At 39.1% G+C, this 16,385-nt stretch overlaps 1 protein-coding gene across 1 annotated transcript in view; it reads right to left on the bottom strand.

Moving 5' to 3' along the window:
• Nucleotides 1-1,800: 1,800 nt before the first annotated feature.
• The window catches only part of cep120 (centrosomal protein 120), a 35,978-nt gene continuing 21,393 nt past the window's right edge, over nt 1,801-16,385 (bottom strand). Inside the window, exons 19-20 of the mRNA XM_069169364.1 lie at nt 6,038-6,183; nt 1,801-5,229 (exon numbers count right to left, since the gene is read on the bottom strand). Of these exons, the coding sequence (XP_069025465.1) occupies nt 4,992-5,229; nt 6,038-6,183 (384 nt within the window). The 3' untranslated portion in view covers nt 1,801-4,991. The remainder of the gene's footprint in view (nt 5,230-6,037; nt 6,184-16,385) is intronic.

Below are 16,385 nucleotides of genomic sequence, written 5' to 3'. Positions count from 1 at the left end.
TCAATCAGGAACAGGCCTGCTGTATATGTGACACTGATAACACACTCTGTCAGTTCAACAAGCTGCAGCCGACAGCATGAACGGCGTACGTGCGTGTTTTTAAAGATGGTGTGTAGTAACGTCTGGGGGATTTTCTGAGGAGTATGTGTGTTTCTGTTAAACATGTATGACTGTTGTTTTCAGTTTTAACCTTCAGGATTCAACAGGGATGAGCGGTTCTTATAAAGTGCTGATGAAGATCAGCCGATATGATCAACAACTGCTAAACAGATGTTGAGGTGAGATGGTTTTGCCTGCGTACCTTTAATTGGATTAAACCTTTTCGGAAATGTTGTTTTACTTCATAAAACTCTCCCTATTATCCATGCAAGTATAAAAGTGTGCGTTTGTGTCTTTAATCAGCTGTGTGTGTAGAGTTGTCGGTGAAACTGATCCGACCAGAATGTTCATCTGATCAGAATTTTTTTATAAGATGGTTCCTAATTTGACAATAAATGACCAGCTGATCAAATCTCAATAGGAGAGCAGTCGTACACAAGTATATTTACATTTTTCAAAAGTAAAAGTCAACAATTCAAGTAAAAAAAAGTGTATAGCATTGGAATATAATTTTTTTTTTTACTGTGATTTAGTTTTATTTATTTATTAAAAAGCCAACAAATCTAAGTGTCAGGACAGAATTAGATAAATGTAAGACCGACATTGGCTGTCTGACATAGTTGAAAATGTAAATGTTGGATTAAAAGGATGAACAAACCTTATTATATATCATCTTTCATACAAGTCAAATGCATCTCTGACAAACACAAAGGATGGTAAATATGGACTGGGAGAGTAATGCAAATAACAAAAACAAAACTAGGTGACTTTTAAAGTATAAAATGAAAATAATAGATTCAAAAGAAAAGTAGAGTACATAAAAAAAAACCTACTTTTGAAGAAATTGATTGAAAAATACAATAATAAACAATACGTTAGGGAACAATTAGAATAATGCTGCTTGTGAAGTGGGGTAAAAACTCCGTTCCAGGAGAAAGAAACCTGCGACAGAAGCAGACTCAAGAGGCGGGCGAGAAAAGAACAGTATCAAGAACAACAAGAAAAACCCAAACTGGGAGTTCGCTCCACAGGGGGAGGAGCCTGACAGTTAAAGACTCTGTCCACTCCTTGGAAACAAGTGGAGGCTTTTGAAAGAGTTACTGGGACATAAGGTTTTGTGTTGATACGTGAATATACATATAAAGTTTAAAGTTTATAGTGGTCACACAAACATGTATAAACTCAGGTGCTGATGATGTAACTTGGAATATGTATTCATGAAGGTTAGGTTGGTGCACAGCATGAGCAGTCTTAATACACAGACAGACAGACACACACACACAGACAAACAGACAGACAGACACACACACACAGACAAACAGGCAGACAGACACACACACACACAGACAGACAGACAAACAGACACACACACACACACACACACAGACAGACCCACCTAAATTACTACAAACACAGAAGATTTGATTTATATAAAGTTGCTTGTGATCAAAACAGATTTCATCAGGATTAAAAAAAAAAATATCTAAGTTTGTTGTGCTTTTATTATCTAAATGGAAAATTTTCAGCTGTTGGTGAAATGAAATAAAAAGCTCATTGTCTGAGCTGTTAATTCAGTATTTAATCACTTCACATCTGTACTTACCTGTAAATATGATAAATTTAATTATATGTGTATCTGCAAAATGAACCAAAGAAAAGAGAAAACATGGATCAGAAAAGATCTATATTTGTATTAACAGATCTCATATCTTTAATAAAGCATGAACAATATTTTACAAAATAACAAAATACATATTAAACACAGCAGCTTTTATCCCAAAATAATTTATTCCAGAAAAACACAAAGAAGTTATATCTGCTGATGATCAAAAAATAAATTAATGTCTGTCTGCAGGAGTGTTCAGAGACTTTTCTGAGGCTGCAGCGCCACCTGCTGTCTGGAAAAACAAAACCCTCTTCAGTGCTCAACACAAACTCATCAGATTCTTTGATAACTTAAAATGATACATTTATTTCAGGCTCAATTATCTTTCACACTTTCACCTTTAAAGGGCCAGTGAGCTGAATTTTGGGAGTTTTAGTCCATTAACGACTGAACATGGAGATGATTTACATGATTGGTGACCTATTTCCGTAACAGCTCATTTTCTTCCCTCTAAGTATCTATTTCAGGATCTATGCATTATCAATACCTACTTTATCATGCAGAGTCACAGAGGGCAGGTCACCATCAAAACACACGAACCACTCACACTCAGCTACGCTCAACTTAGAATCACATGACCAGATATACATTGACAAAGTTTTTGGTCACCGTAAATTATTCCTCCTCTGTGTACCAACTGCAAATAAAAACATTTCAAAAAGAGTTTTTTTTGTGTGTGTGTAACAGACGCTGTTGAAGCTTCACCAGAACACAGAATGTGGACCTCAGAGTTCATTCTCCATCATTTCAAGTGTCAATGTGTTGGGAAAGATCACAGCCGGTACGAACAGACGGAAAACTTACAAAAACTTCATACGAGTTCTGTATGAAGACAAACTTAAAAATGTGAAATTATCATTTTTGGGAAGATTATTCACATGTTTAAGAAAGAAAGTGTAAGACATTCCATTTTAAATCTCCTTCGGGACAGAAATAAAGAACTCTTTAAAAAAAAAAAAAAAAAAAAAAAAAAAAATATCCAACTTAATCAGTAATTCTTAGTTTGATTTAACAAAAACTGTTGGTGCTTCAATGTCTGAAAATCAGAGGTTAAAACGCTCGGTTGGCGTGTTCATTGATCTTTAACTATATTTGATCAGTTTTAATGCTCTAAACAAGTTAAAGGAATAGTTCAGTATTTAGGAAATACACTGATCAATCTCACGTCTGTGTTCAGCTCAGAGCTACAGTTAGCTTAGCACAGGGGACATGTTCGAGAACAACAGTTCTAAAGCTCACTGATTTATATGTTGTATGTCGTATGTTTTATTGGCCAATAAACAGAAGGAGCATGCCATGCTGCCTACCTAAAATCACTCTTTTCATTTTTCTGTTTGTACAGATGAAACAATCAAGACATAAAGTGTGTTTTCAGAGCCCGGCTAGCTGTTTCTCTATTCTTCCAGTCTTCTAAGCTAAGCTAAATATGTTCTGAATAAGGCTATAAAGCAGTTTTTCTATCTGGGAGTCCCTGTTTTGATGCAGCAAAGTGCTTCCATCGGTGTCACTGTTTTTCTCTGATCCACAGGTGGCGGTAATGAGCCAAGAAGAGTATTAACACGGATGTAAACCGGGGGTCTCCAACCCGTCGCTCGCGAGGTATCAGTAGCTCGATCCTGAGTAGCTCGCTGAAGGTTCGAAAAAAATAATGTTTCCCAAACATGTCTGAGAAAATGAGGCTATTGACGCGATCAGTTAACGAGTGGACGGTCTCCCCTCGCTGTCCTTCCCCTGTCTGCTCCAGCCTGAGTGACACACAGAGATCAGAGGACTGTAACGCAACCTGCAACGATCCTGCAAAACACAGCAAGGAACGGGTGCTCATAAATGAGATAATTGACATGAATACAATATTTCTTGCTGGACTTCAACAACTGGGCCGGAACTAAAAAGCGAGAGTCTGTCACTGAGTGAGCGAGATCAAACTTACAACGCAGATAAGCTGAACGTGGCGACTTTTCAATTTAAAAGCCCTCCAGTTTCACACAAGGTCCAGTTATATACTTGGTTTTGACCTAGACGTGTTTATTTCAGGAGGAGCAGGGGGTCAGAATCGAAGAGAAAACACTACCATTTCCGAGTTAAATCTAATATTAGAATGCTTTATTTGACACTTTTTAAACCAGTTTGGTAAAACACTAAACGTGTGCACTGCAGTAGGCATTTAGGGAAGATCTGCTGCTTTGGATGGAGCTCAGCTACGTGAATAAATGTTCCCCATAAAATGAGAAGCCCTCGGACACTTTCATTTTGTCAAAGTAGCTCTCATGTAAACATAACTTCTGTTTGTTAGTTTGTTCCACTCCACAGGGTACTTTTACCAAATGGAAGACTCAAAAACATCTCTAGGGCTGCGACAATAAGTCCCTCGACATATAATGGATCATATTCATAATCAAATTATTGTACGATTTTTTTTTTTTTTTTTTTTAACTAAAAGTCAAATAAATGTCAAGATTGAATGTTTTTGTTTGTCACACGTGATTATACACGGAAAGTTCTTTAGAGTTTGGATGGTCGGTGAGATAAACCAGAACAAATGAAGGTGTCACCCTTTTCTGTGGGAAATTATTCATATTTTACTTTTATCTGCCATAAAAAGTTGTATTTAGATGCATCAATAATAAAACTAATGATTAGTTGCTCCTTTGGCCTCCTATAATCATTTGACATAAAGGCGTTAATGTCTGAGATGAGTACTGAACAAAATGTGCTTCCAAACAAGCACAAAGCCTTTACCCTCCAAAAGCAGGTGTTTCTCTTTATGACTTAATACCACTTATTAATGAAAAAATATGTCAGAAATATGATATTTGGGTCTGAGAGTTAAACCATCCCATATTTTCAAGATATTTTACTTAAAATGAGAAGCTCCTTTCTCAATATTTATTAAGTTCAGGCGGAAAAACCCAGATGGACGTTGTTTCTTTATTGAAATTAAAATGTTGTTAATATTAAAATGTCAATTCATGTCATATTGCTCATTTAGATCAATATCAGGACATAAATGTTTAAATATAAAACAAATATATTTTTATTCCATTTTTGGAATGCAATGCCCGTCTGTAGGTTCCTTAAGGTTCATTTTCCGAATTTGTAACATAAACATGTCATGACTTTGTTGTATTTCATTTTTGCAGTACTTGAAAAGAGTGATAAAGTTCTGCTAAAGAAACGTGGTACCTCAGGTGTGAGTCGGTCTCTGATTGGATGGCTGCGGCAGCCGTCAGAGCTTCCCTCGGTTACTCATGGCTTCCTGTATTTGTCTGCTGAGCTCGGCGATGATTCGGTCCTCGTGGGTGTAAACTCCGGTCCTCAGCAGTGTGTCTCTCTCCTCCAGCAGGCGGCTCAGGTGTTCGTCCGTGCTCTCATTCAGACTCTGACCAGGGGCGGGGTCAGATACGGATGGGGCGGGGTCAGATACGGAGGGAGCGGGGCCTAACAGGTTTTCCTTCTGTTTTAACCTGTTACAAAAACAGGATAATACCATTTCCACAACAATAAGAGTTTTAAAATACTGCGCATATAATGAAGTACTTTATATATGCTAGAGTGGATTGAAACAAACAGACACCAAGTGAATCTATGGGCAAGTAAGGAAAATAAAGACAGTGGAAGGAAGTCAAAGACGGAAAGAAAGAGAAAACATACAGATAAATACTTGTTCAAGGGTTATAATTAATAAAAGTGGACATGTAACTTAATATGACTATTTTTATATTCAGTATTAGATTAGATGAAGCTGCTGCATTTAATGAAAGACAAGCGTTCCCTTTCTGTTGTCCAAAGTTGATGTGCCAGTGTCATGTCGAGTTTTGCCCCCCCGCTGAGAATTGCATGCACCCCACAGGACGACACACAGCTACAAGGAAAACTAAAAATCACGTATTACTCCAGTAGGGTAGGGACATTGTAAATACTCTATTATAGTAGTACTGCAGAGGATAGAGTATTCTGGTATCAAAACCTAGCGTGGTGTTCCCAGACCCGAACATTCACCACATTAATATATTGGTCACGGTGCGCTCCATAAAGAATCGCTTGCAGCCGTTATATCCTACTCGGCGTAGATCCTCAGGTTAACTGTGAAACTACTGTAGCAGCTTAAACCGCTTGGTTTGCGCCAAATCCGTACGAAATTCCACCACTGCTGCAGCTACATCTAGAAAAAAAAAATAAACGCTCGACTTTAACGTCACTGCAGTTAACCTCCCGAAACCGGTCGCTGCTTGGTCTGAATAGTCCGACGGACAGCATCATATCAATCCTCACCTGTTGAGTTCGTTCTTGATGGTGTCCAGCTCTTGCCTGTCCTGTCGGACCGCCTCCCTCTCCTCCGTTGCTAGGTAACGCAGTCTCATGGCCTCAAGTTCGGCCTGCTGCTTCTTAAGGCGCGTCATGGCCGTCTCCTGCTCCCGCTGCTCACAACACAAAACAAAATAGACAAACCATAAAGCTGAGTTCTTTATACATTTTCTTACTGAGTATAGAGACTTCAGACTTTTCAAACATGTTTGACATCAGAAAGTTGAGTCTCAAAGTCCTTCTGCACCGAGCATCAGTCAACCGATCCGATCTGAACTGAGAATATTTAAAAATAAACTTCAGTCCCCAGAGCTTAAATGTATGTGCCGAGATGCCAAGTAACTGTTTTTCCTAATTACGCAGAGCGCAGTGTGATGATAAATTTGTCTGGTTTCGTGTTGTCATAAAACCTCCCTGAGAAACATTCTGCGGGACATTGAGAGAATTCACACGGACACTGACAGAAACACAGTCGATAATAGAAAGAAAACTTCATAAAAATGCCTGCAAGTCGTATTTCTCTCAGCTGCCTGGGCCTGCAGCGCAAAACTTCCCAAGACGGCCCTCAGAACCAACCTTGGCTGAGTCTGCTCGCTCAGAGCCGGACATTTTTACAAATATTTACAGGCGTTTTCATTTATTTCTGCGTGTAGGCATACACATCCATTCATCCATTCATCCATCTATCTCTATATATATATACACACACACACACACACACACACACACACACACACACACACACCGCACCAGAGAACAAGAACAGACCTCTAAGGCTCACCTCAATTGAATTTCTACCTTGTTGAAACCGCGACAAACGGAAACATCACAACTCAAGACCAACAAAAAGCCACTTCTTCCAACATATCGGTGATCTTAAACAGCCGGTGGCACGGTCACAAACATTATAGCAATCAAAGACCATCTGGTCCTTGTCTCAGTAATCTTAAAATTGTCAAAGCTCAGCCATAACCAGCCTCCTCTCCTGTCTTGGAATCCATCCAATTGAAATGAGCTGTTTTTTAAATGTCAGATTCTTGGCCAGTAAATCTTTTTTGGTTAAGGATATGATAAATGATACAAATTTGTATGTTTCTAGTTGAAAACAAGGCTTAACAGAACTACTGGTGAAGCAGCACTGATAGAGGTTTGTCCTAACTATACATTTCATACAAAACACTGTGTTGCAATGACATTGACATCAAGTCAATTTATAACATTTGAATATCTTGGCCTTGAGCTTAAAGAAAAGTGAAGAGGATTCATCATCACAGATGTATATTGGCCACTAAAGTATTCACCATTTATTTTTGCAGGAACTCTCAGAGTTAATCTCACTTGGTATCAACATTTAACACTCTGGACTCAGTGATAACAAGAGGGTTGAACATGGAACGTTTCAGTATGTGAATTACCTATTTCTAAGCGTCACTATGTATTTTTTTTTATGTCATCGTAACCATACCTAAAAATAAAAAGGGACATTCTGGTTCATACGAGAATCCTTAATGAAAGGGCTGAAGCAAAGTTCTGTGATATTATGATATCTTTTGAGCCGTGACTGCTCTTCAAATGACATAGTGGAACACTTCAATAATAGCTTTGTCATTAGCTTTAAATACCGTTGCTCCATTAAAGGTTAAAAACAGGTCAAGTGGTAGAATCTCCCCGAGGCTGAATAATAACAGCGTGAAAGGGATCAAGAGAATTAGTCGGAAAGTTGAAAGAAGGTAGAGGAAAACTAAACTCACGGTTTAATGTAGTATACACAAAGAAGCAAGGACTTCCTTTAACAAAGTAATACGGCTGCAGTCAGATACACTGACGACCGGCCCGCTGACAGAATACAGCGTGACCCGCATATTCCACTACGACGAGTCTTTAACGTTGTTAAATGGCTTCTTTTTTGTCCATTTTGTGTTTTTTGCTATATCACATACCGTGTCTGTAGCAGGAGAAGAATGCATTTATTGGGGTTAGGCGATGAAGAAGTGCAATTTTTTTTTTACAACTGGGTGTTCGCACAATTTATTTTGAACATTTTCAGGGAATTTTAATTTGTTTTCTCAAGACATTTCCTGCCCGGCTGAGCTCTTCAGAGGAGCCGCTTCTGGGACGCTGCCGGTATACAGCGTTGACGCTAACGACAGCCGTGACGGAACGTGGCGAACACGGAACTGGCTTTACAGCGAGTCCTTACCGAGTGGCAACCAGCGGTGACGTCACCTGTTGGTTTGTGAACGGCCGTAATGAAGCTGGCTGCTGCCATTTTGCTGGTCCTGAGCGGTTTGGAGTCGGTAGTGACCATATGTGGGTGAGCTGGAGAGGAGCGAGCGGTGGATCTGACGCCATCTAATCAGAAACCCGACAATACTACGTAACCTGACTGCACCACAGGCCTGTCAATCAACCCCCCCCCCTTTGTAATTTGTAATTAACGGCGGGATTATTTTCAGATGGAAGGCCATGAACACTAATCTGGAAGAGTGAATTTAGTGAATGACATACGGGAACCTTATATTTGATGAGAGAAGTTGAACGGGTCTACGGAAACCAGCCCTTTTTGGAGCCGTCCTCTAGCGGTACCCGTCTGGGTGTTCTGGTGATACGGAGCAGAACCAGCAGCCGGCTGATTCTGGATGGGAAAACGAACATTTTCACATAACACATTAGAAAGCTTTCCTTTTTCACACGCCTGATCAACTCCTCAAAACCACACAGTCACACACACACACACACACACACACAATCTCTTGTGACCACATCATTCACACACACCGCTGTGTGTTGACACAGGCGAAGATCTCTGTGGACCATTAGCAGTCAGTATTACAGGCGGTTTTAAGGATAATTACTAGAAAAACAAACAGGCTAAACATTTTCTCTAGTGTCCACTGGAAAGGACAGTCTGAGGCCGAGTCCTGAAACAATTCAGGACGGGTTGAAACCAGAGGCCTCGACGGGGGGAAGAGGAGAAACAAGGGGGCCAAAGAGAGAAGCTACTAAAAGTCAGGACTCTTGAGGAAAATATTTTCCAGTCGTGGTGTGAATCTCCATGCAGCCGTAGATGACACAATAAAAGTAAAAGTGCACAGATTCTGTTGAGAACGTACAAGAACTGGTCACCTTACAAACGGAGCTATCTTAAAAATGAATTTTCAAAAACATATCTACAGTGGTGTTTAAAAGTTTTAGAATTTTCTGTATTTCCGCATTAATGACCAAAAACATCATCAGATTTTCATACAATTCCTAAAATTAGATCAAGAGAACCAATTGAATAAATGAGACTAATATACTTGGACATTTGTTTCGGAAGAAAAATGATCCAATATTACATATCTGCGATTGGCAAAAGTATGCGAAACTCTAGGATTAGCTGTGTTTTATGTAGAGAAGAAGGTTCTATCAAAGTCTGAGCTTCACAACACATTTGTGGAAATGTGTAATGGCACAAACACAGTATATTTCTGAGGACCTCATAAAAAGAGTTGTTAGTGATCAGCCTAGGAAAAGATTTACTATCTTTGGACTCCACCAATCCACAGTCAGACAGATCGTGTATAAATGGTGGAAATTAAAGGCCATTGTTACCGTCCTCCCCACATGTATCGGACCAGCCAAGGTCGCTCCAACAGAAAGGCCGACGGTCCACGATGTCACAAAGGAACCCAGGGTAACTTCTAGGCAACTAAAGGGCTCTCTAATGTTAATGTTCATGAGTCCCTTGTCAGGAGAACACTGAACAACAATGGTGTGTATGATGGTAAGGGCTGCAAGGAGAAAGCCACAGCTCTCCAAGCAGAAAACTGTTTCCCATCTGCAGTTTGCTAAAGAACACAAACAGAACTTTATGGTTTACATGAAAAACATGTTTGGAGAAATGAAAAAAAAAAAAAACCCACTGAATTCCAGCATATGAACCTTTAGCCCCTCTGTGAAACATGGTGGCGGTAGCAACATGGTTTGGGGCCATTTTGTGGCCACATCTGGGCCACATCTGGGCCCAGATGGGATACTCACAAAAGTCAAAACGTTGAGTGTATCTCCACTACGAATCCCCTGCTCACTCCAGTCACCGCCCTCCATCACACTGAATATAAACCATATAAACACAGAAACTTCACAGTAACAGTCTCTTATTTAGTAATAACAGGCTAAACAGAAGTTGGATGCAAACTGTGATTTTGGAAGTTCACCAATGAGCCAGATTTTAAGTTGGTCCGATAAATTCTATTGGAGGAGTTTTAAAGTACATGTGGAAATGACCAAAACTGTTCAAAAGTTGTACAGTAAAGTCAAAATGGCTTGTTTTAAGTTGGGTTTAGGTCTTTTTTTTTTTTTTTTTAATGTGTCCTCTGTGTTTCATACATGCAGGTGGAATGCACTAAGAGGGCTACTTTGTTGAAACGCTGTAGGGGGTTGTATTAGGCCATTTTCAACCCCCAATCCTGACACCCACATAAAATTGAAATTTTTGCCATTTCTGACATGTGCCAGGTTTTGAGTTTTAAAGCATTCTGGACGCTGTACAACAACTTCCTGTGTCATGGCGAAACATAAAAATTCACAGCACCACCATGGCCACGCCCCTTCAATGGAAGTTCAAATTTGATCGAAACTCCGCAAAAATGACGGCAACATCAACGCCGTTGCACGAAAACAAAAGCTTTTAACAAATTTTGCCACAAAGGTTTTAAAATTTGCTCAGACCAAATTTCAAGTGAGTCTAATAAAGGAGTTTGTTAAAGTACAACATATGCGAAATTCAAGATGGCCAATTTTCTGTTGAGTTTAGGTCACGGCATGACATTTTCTTTTGTAGATCCAAGTATGAATCAAATTTTAAAAAATCCTTAATAAATCCTGACTAAATTAAAAGTCAAAATAGAAAGAACAGAATTTAACCTATTTGTAGTTGGAGGTTTCAGTTTTACAGATGTCTCTTTCAAAATATGTTTGCACGACAGGCCCGTCCGTGTTAACCCACGTATCCATGTGGGTATTGATGACGAGCCGAAGAACAATCAAATCAACTGATCGTTATTTGGGTAACATTTAAATATTTTAAAAGGGCAAAAACAAATGAAAGGATCAGACCATACGAGAGATCGCGCACCAAAAGAGTGAAGTCCAGCCCTCGACCTCCATAACTGAAATGGTTTTTGAGCTCAGAGAGCAGTGCAGGCGGGAAAGTTGCGGGTTCGCGACAGTCAGGGGGGCTGATTTATGGGATGGATGACCCGAGAATGACTTTTCCTTCCCCTTCGTCCTCCCTTCATTACTTACCTCCACTCTCAGAGGTGCCATGCCGCTGTCAGTGTTACCACCTACCATTATAACACTTGGGCATGACGCCCAAGTGCTTTTTCACACCGCCTGAGCCCAATGAGAGAGCGAGAGAGAGTAAAAGCGTGTCTGACGGTGAAGCTCGCAACTGGACACTGAAGCAGAGTATGAAGTCAGAACTATAGCTGTGTGAACGTAGCAGCGTGGTGTGTGTACAGGATACTTGGAAGATAAGAAAATTCATTCACCGTAAGCTTTGTTTTATAATGTTTTGTGATTATAAAATAAATATTGCAATAATACAATTGTGTGAAAATGCATGTTTCTCTGGTCAAATAACTCCCCACCACCCACAACTGCTACCGCAGCACCTAAGCACTCCAGAGACCGAGGGACAACCCTGATCTGTCTCCACATTTTCATTCCGTCACTCACATGACTCTGCTGGAGGTTTTTGTCGCTTAAAGAGGAGTTTTTTCCTCCTAGCTTATGTGGGAATTGTTGAATTGTTGGTTTCTCTGTATAATATTGTAAAATCTTGCTGTAAGGACTTTAATGTGTTAAGTGCCATGAAATAACCTGTGTTGTGATTTGGCATTATATAAATAAAATTGGATTGAATTTAATTGAACATGTGGACAAACTTTTCTCCGGTCAAATGAAGGTTTGTGAGTTTTGTTCGGGGAGGGGGGGGGGGGGGGGGTCAAAAGGATACGTTTCATAATTAACTATTCAATTTAAAGGTATTTACAAAGTAATTTACAAGCTAAAATGCCTCACATTGTTTTGTTGCAGTTTCTAAAAGTGCTGTTTTCACTGTTTTATTTAATTGCAAATTGAATATCTTTGGGTTCTAGACTGTTGTTCCGATAAATTCAAGTAATTCAAAGATACCACCTTGGATTTGATAAAGCCAATTTGTTAATTTAACTTTTAAAATTGTTTAAAATTGACACATTAATTGATGTTGAAATGGTCATGGTTGAAATGGACTTTAAACTGTTCAAGGTATATTTCGTCTTGAAAATCCAGCCAATACAGTTTAAGTGAAAAAGCTGCTGATACCATTATGAGTAGCCGGAATAATGCCATGTACTAACTTAGTAAGATTAATCCAAACCCTTCACCCTAACACTATTAGAGCTTCAGCAGCACCGGGACGATCAAATCAGCACCACAATGAGTTGAACTACCCTGCAGCACTGTTATATCTGCAGTGTTTCACGGTTTAGGAACACTGTGTTCATGCCAGACCGCAAATAGATGCTGGTGGGGATGAAATAATATATATTGTGAAGCGCTATAACTATATGTTAAATTCTGAACACAAGCAACCACATGAGAAATAGAATAGTTATATAATAACAAATTCATATAATATAACAGTTAAAAATGTTGTCAAACTCTGTATTTAAATCAGGATTTATGTCCTCTCAACTTGACAACTGGGCTGCAAGTAATATTTTTTTCCATTATCAATAAAGCTGTTGATTATTTTCTTAAATTATTGATAACATTTTTGGTCTATTTAAAGTCGTATTTTCCTAAATGTTTAGCATTTCGTTATAAAAAAAAAGGCTTTCGTGAAAAAAGCAAATCTTTCAACACTTATCAAAGAAAATTTACAAATTATTGTCCCCAAACATACAGCCAGTTTCCATACCCAGGTCTACAACTCTAACATATGTTTAGACCTTGAATATTCCAGTAATCTTTGCTCTGTAGTTAGAATTTCTCAAGACCTGAACAGTCTCTTTTCCAATCAAACTGTTTGCAGTTTGTATTGGAGGCAGGTTCCCAGTGGACCCATAAGAAAACATGTGTTTGGCTTTATATTTATTTATAAATTTACTCCAGTTGGACTAAAAACCATCCAATGTAGCGACTGTCTGGAAAATAAATCATGCGCTGCATAATATTTCTTAAAATCCCTCGCTTGCTCCAGAAAATGTATCAAACTCTCTGACCCCTCAGTCTGAAAACAACACCCTTGACACTGGGGCTGCATGATAGTCTAGGTTTGACCAGTGGGAACCATCAGACAGTCTCCACTGAGACCGGTGACACTAAAATTCCTTCAGATGACATGTTACAACTGCTGTTTGACAGACAGTTTAATACAAACAGACTTGCGGCATCATGACAGACACTTTTAGTCTGGACAACCTCCGAGAAACTGAACCCAGCAACAGGATCACATTAACACCATAACCAAGATACGATGGAGGTGAAGTGGTCCAAACACAGCAACTGATCAGTATGGATGTCCAACAGCTGTTTTTGAGAAAAGTCTTGGAAGATTAAAAAAAAAAAAAAAAAAAAAAAAAAAAAAATGTTGACATTGGTTCTGTTTCTGTTTGGTCCAAGCAGAAGAGAGCCCTCGCCACTGAAGCCTTTTCTCTGGTATAAGTGAAAAATGAAATAAAGTAATAAGTAAAACACATATTAGTATATTTGGTCTATAAATCTCAGACTCGCACTCTCCAGATAGCATTTTTCACACTTTCTTTTTGAGCTCATCTGTGACGGCTGTAAATCTTGGCTGCTTAAAAGATTTTCTGTTTCATTTCTGCAGGAAAGACACGATAGACTAGATATGTCACAAGAATTTATACTATGGTAAAGAGTGTATGGCAAAATTCAGAAAATGTTATAGTTCTTGTTTTCCTAGGGCACTGCAGGTAGTGAAGCTAGAGTAGGAGCTGTAGGTATATTGGAGATACTGGACACAGACAACCTGTAGAATGGAAGTAAGTGTAGGTGCAGTAGCCGCTCCGCAGCTACTTGTGAAAAAGACAACTCAAGATTTGTGTATCGGAATATTTTGCATTCGTTTCAAATGATCAGCGAGCCATTACAGTTTCACTACAAATTGGTGGAAATGGAGGCCTGGTTTAAAAGTGGGACTCTACACAGTATAGACCTAAAATCTTTCATCAGAAACTGCAGTGGATCACAACATTGATGTTGAATCCTTGCTCAGATTGTAGTCTGGTGTACTCAGCATAGACTATATTCTAAGTGTTCGTAGCTTCCGGGCCTGTAAAATGAGGCAGATGCAGAAGTGCCTTAAGCTTCAATACCACCGAGTGCCACTAGAGGTCGGCTTCAAAATCTCCATAGACTCCCATTCAAGGGTCCCATAAAATTCTCAGTCAATAAAATGTCTCCACCAGTTATTTCGGTGTTGTTAGCTAAAGTCACTCCTGCTTATACGTTTTCTGGCCGTCCAACCTCAAAATAAGCTTAAGCAGGCATGTTTGTTTGATTGACAGGCCTGTGGTGCAGTCAGGTTAGAGCTATTGGTGGGTGGGACATAGTATCATCAGGTTTCCAATCAGGTCCACCGCTGGCTCCTCCCCCAGCTCGTCCAAATATGGTCACTTCCTGCTCCAAACCGCTCCGAACTAGCAAGATGGTGACGGACAGAATCTGAACTGGAGGATTCATAACGTTCACAAACCAACGATGACGTCACTGATGGTTGATGGTTGGTCCTAATATTATAATCCGATGTGATGAGTGCATCATTCTTACATTTTTTGACTCCCAATATTAATGTGAAAGTCAGATCAAAGAAATTTTCATTGCAGTTGAAAACTATAGGAAACAATGCATTTTAACCAACGTGCAGCATAAATGAATAGTTCCTGAATACCGAGCAGCTCTACAACATATGGCAGCTCAAGGTCATGACGGATCTGAATTAGTATTTCTTTTTCAGAGAAATTCAGATGGATATTGACATCAGTTTATCAACTATCTTTCACTGTCACGTCAGGACAGCATGAACTTCTTGCAGGGGTTTCTTTTTGGGAAAATTAGGCTTTTGTTTTAATGCTCATGTTTCTATTGGGGTTTCATGAAATTTCAGTTTATCCCTCAATCCCACTACAATAAGTTTTCTAAAAAGCCAACTTAAAATAACTAATCTTCTACTTATCCTTTAAAAATACCAAATTTAGCTCGGGACCTCAATACCTTAATCCTCCTGTCCCAATATTTTTGCTTTGACAAAAACAACTTAAGCTCCTTGTCACAATATTTTCAATTCAAAAAAGACCGAGGCTGACTCTGATCTAATACCTCAGGCCTGTCTGGGTATTAAATCTCCAGTCGCCTTCACCTCCTGGGTTGAAAAGCACATTATTGCTCGGACAAGAATTTTTATGATCCAACTTAAGCTAAACAGCATGCCATGTGAGGCGCTGAGAGGAGTGAATAAATAGTCCGGGAGAGGCCGAGAAAAATCAAACAAGCTCTTTTTTTAAAAACGGCCAAGCACCAAGATAAATGGTTGTGTAAACACAGGCCTGATGTTTTATAGAAAGCGAGAGTGTTACATCTGAATAGTTAGCATTTCACTAGCTTATTGCTCAACGTAATCGCGAGGAGGGGGGAACACTCAGGGCCGAACCCCTTCAGAGCCGCATAACTCACTCTGTATTTTTCTTTATAATGATGTGACAGAGAGGGGAAGGAGGAGGGACAAGGGCGGCGAGACTGGGAGGAAAAACAAGAGAAAGAAAAAAAAAAAAGACAGGAAAGGAAAAGAAAAACCAAACAAAGGACACAGACGAACATGAGGCAGGGACAAGGGAGTTAAAAGCAAAAATAAATGATTGTGGAAGTGGAAAAACAAACAAAAGAAGGAACAATTAAAGGAAGAAGAATAACAAACAAAGTAAAGAAAAAGCAAAAGACCATTAAAAACAAATAAAAAGAAATATCAGACAGAAAGGGAAAGAATGAAAGACGACATAGATGGAAATACTAACTAGAATTAACATCTCACTTTTATGTGCCTCTGCCAACTAGTGAAGTTATAGTTTACATCCATGTCTGTCCATATGGAGTACCACAATAAGGAATAAATCTGTAAAAGAACAAGGACATGAATGTGGAAATATAAAGGGAATAAATATATGAATAAATCAAAAAATTAAAAAGCAAAAGCAACATGGGAAACAGCAATGTCAATACTCTTTTAAACTTTGTTATTTTTCTTTATATTTTCTTTATTCAT

Source organism: Embiotoca jacksoni, unplaced genomic scaffold (assembly GCF_022577435.1).
Source record: "Embiotoca jacksoni isolate LCO1_2020_lvr unplaced genomic scaffold, fEmbJac1.0.p SCAF_44, whole genome shotgun sequence".
In the NCBI taxonomy this organism is placed as follows: domain Eukaryota; kingdom Metazoa; phylum Chordata; class Actinopteri; family Embiotocidae; genus Embiotoca; species Embiotoca jacksoni.
The sequence above is the reverse complement of the archived record's forward strand: the minus strand, read 5'-3'. Positions and strand labels throughout refer to the sequence as shown.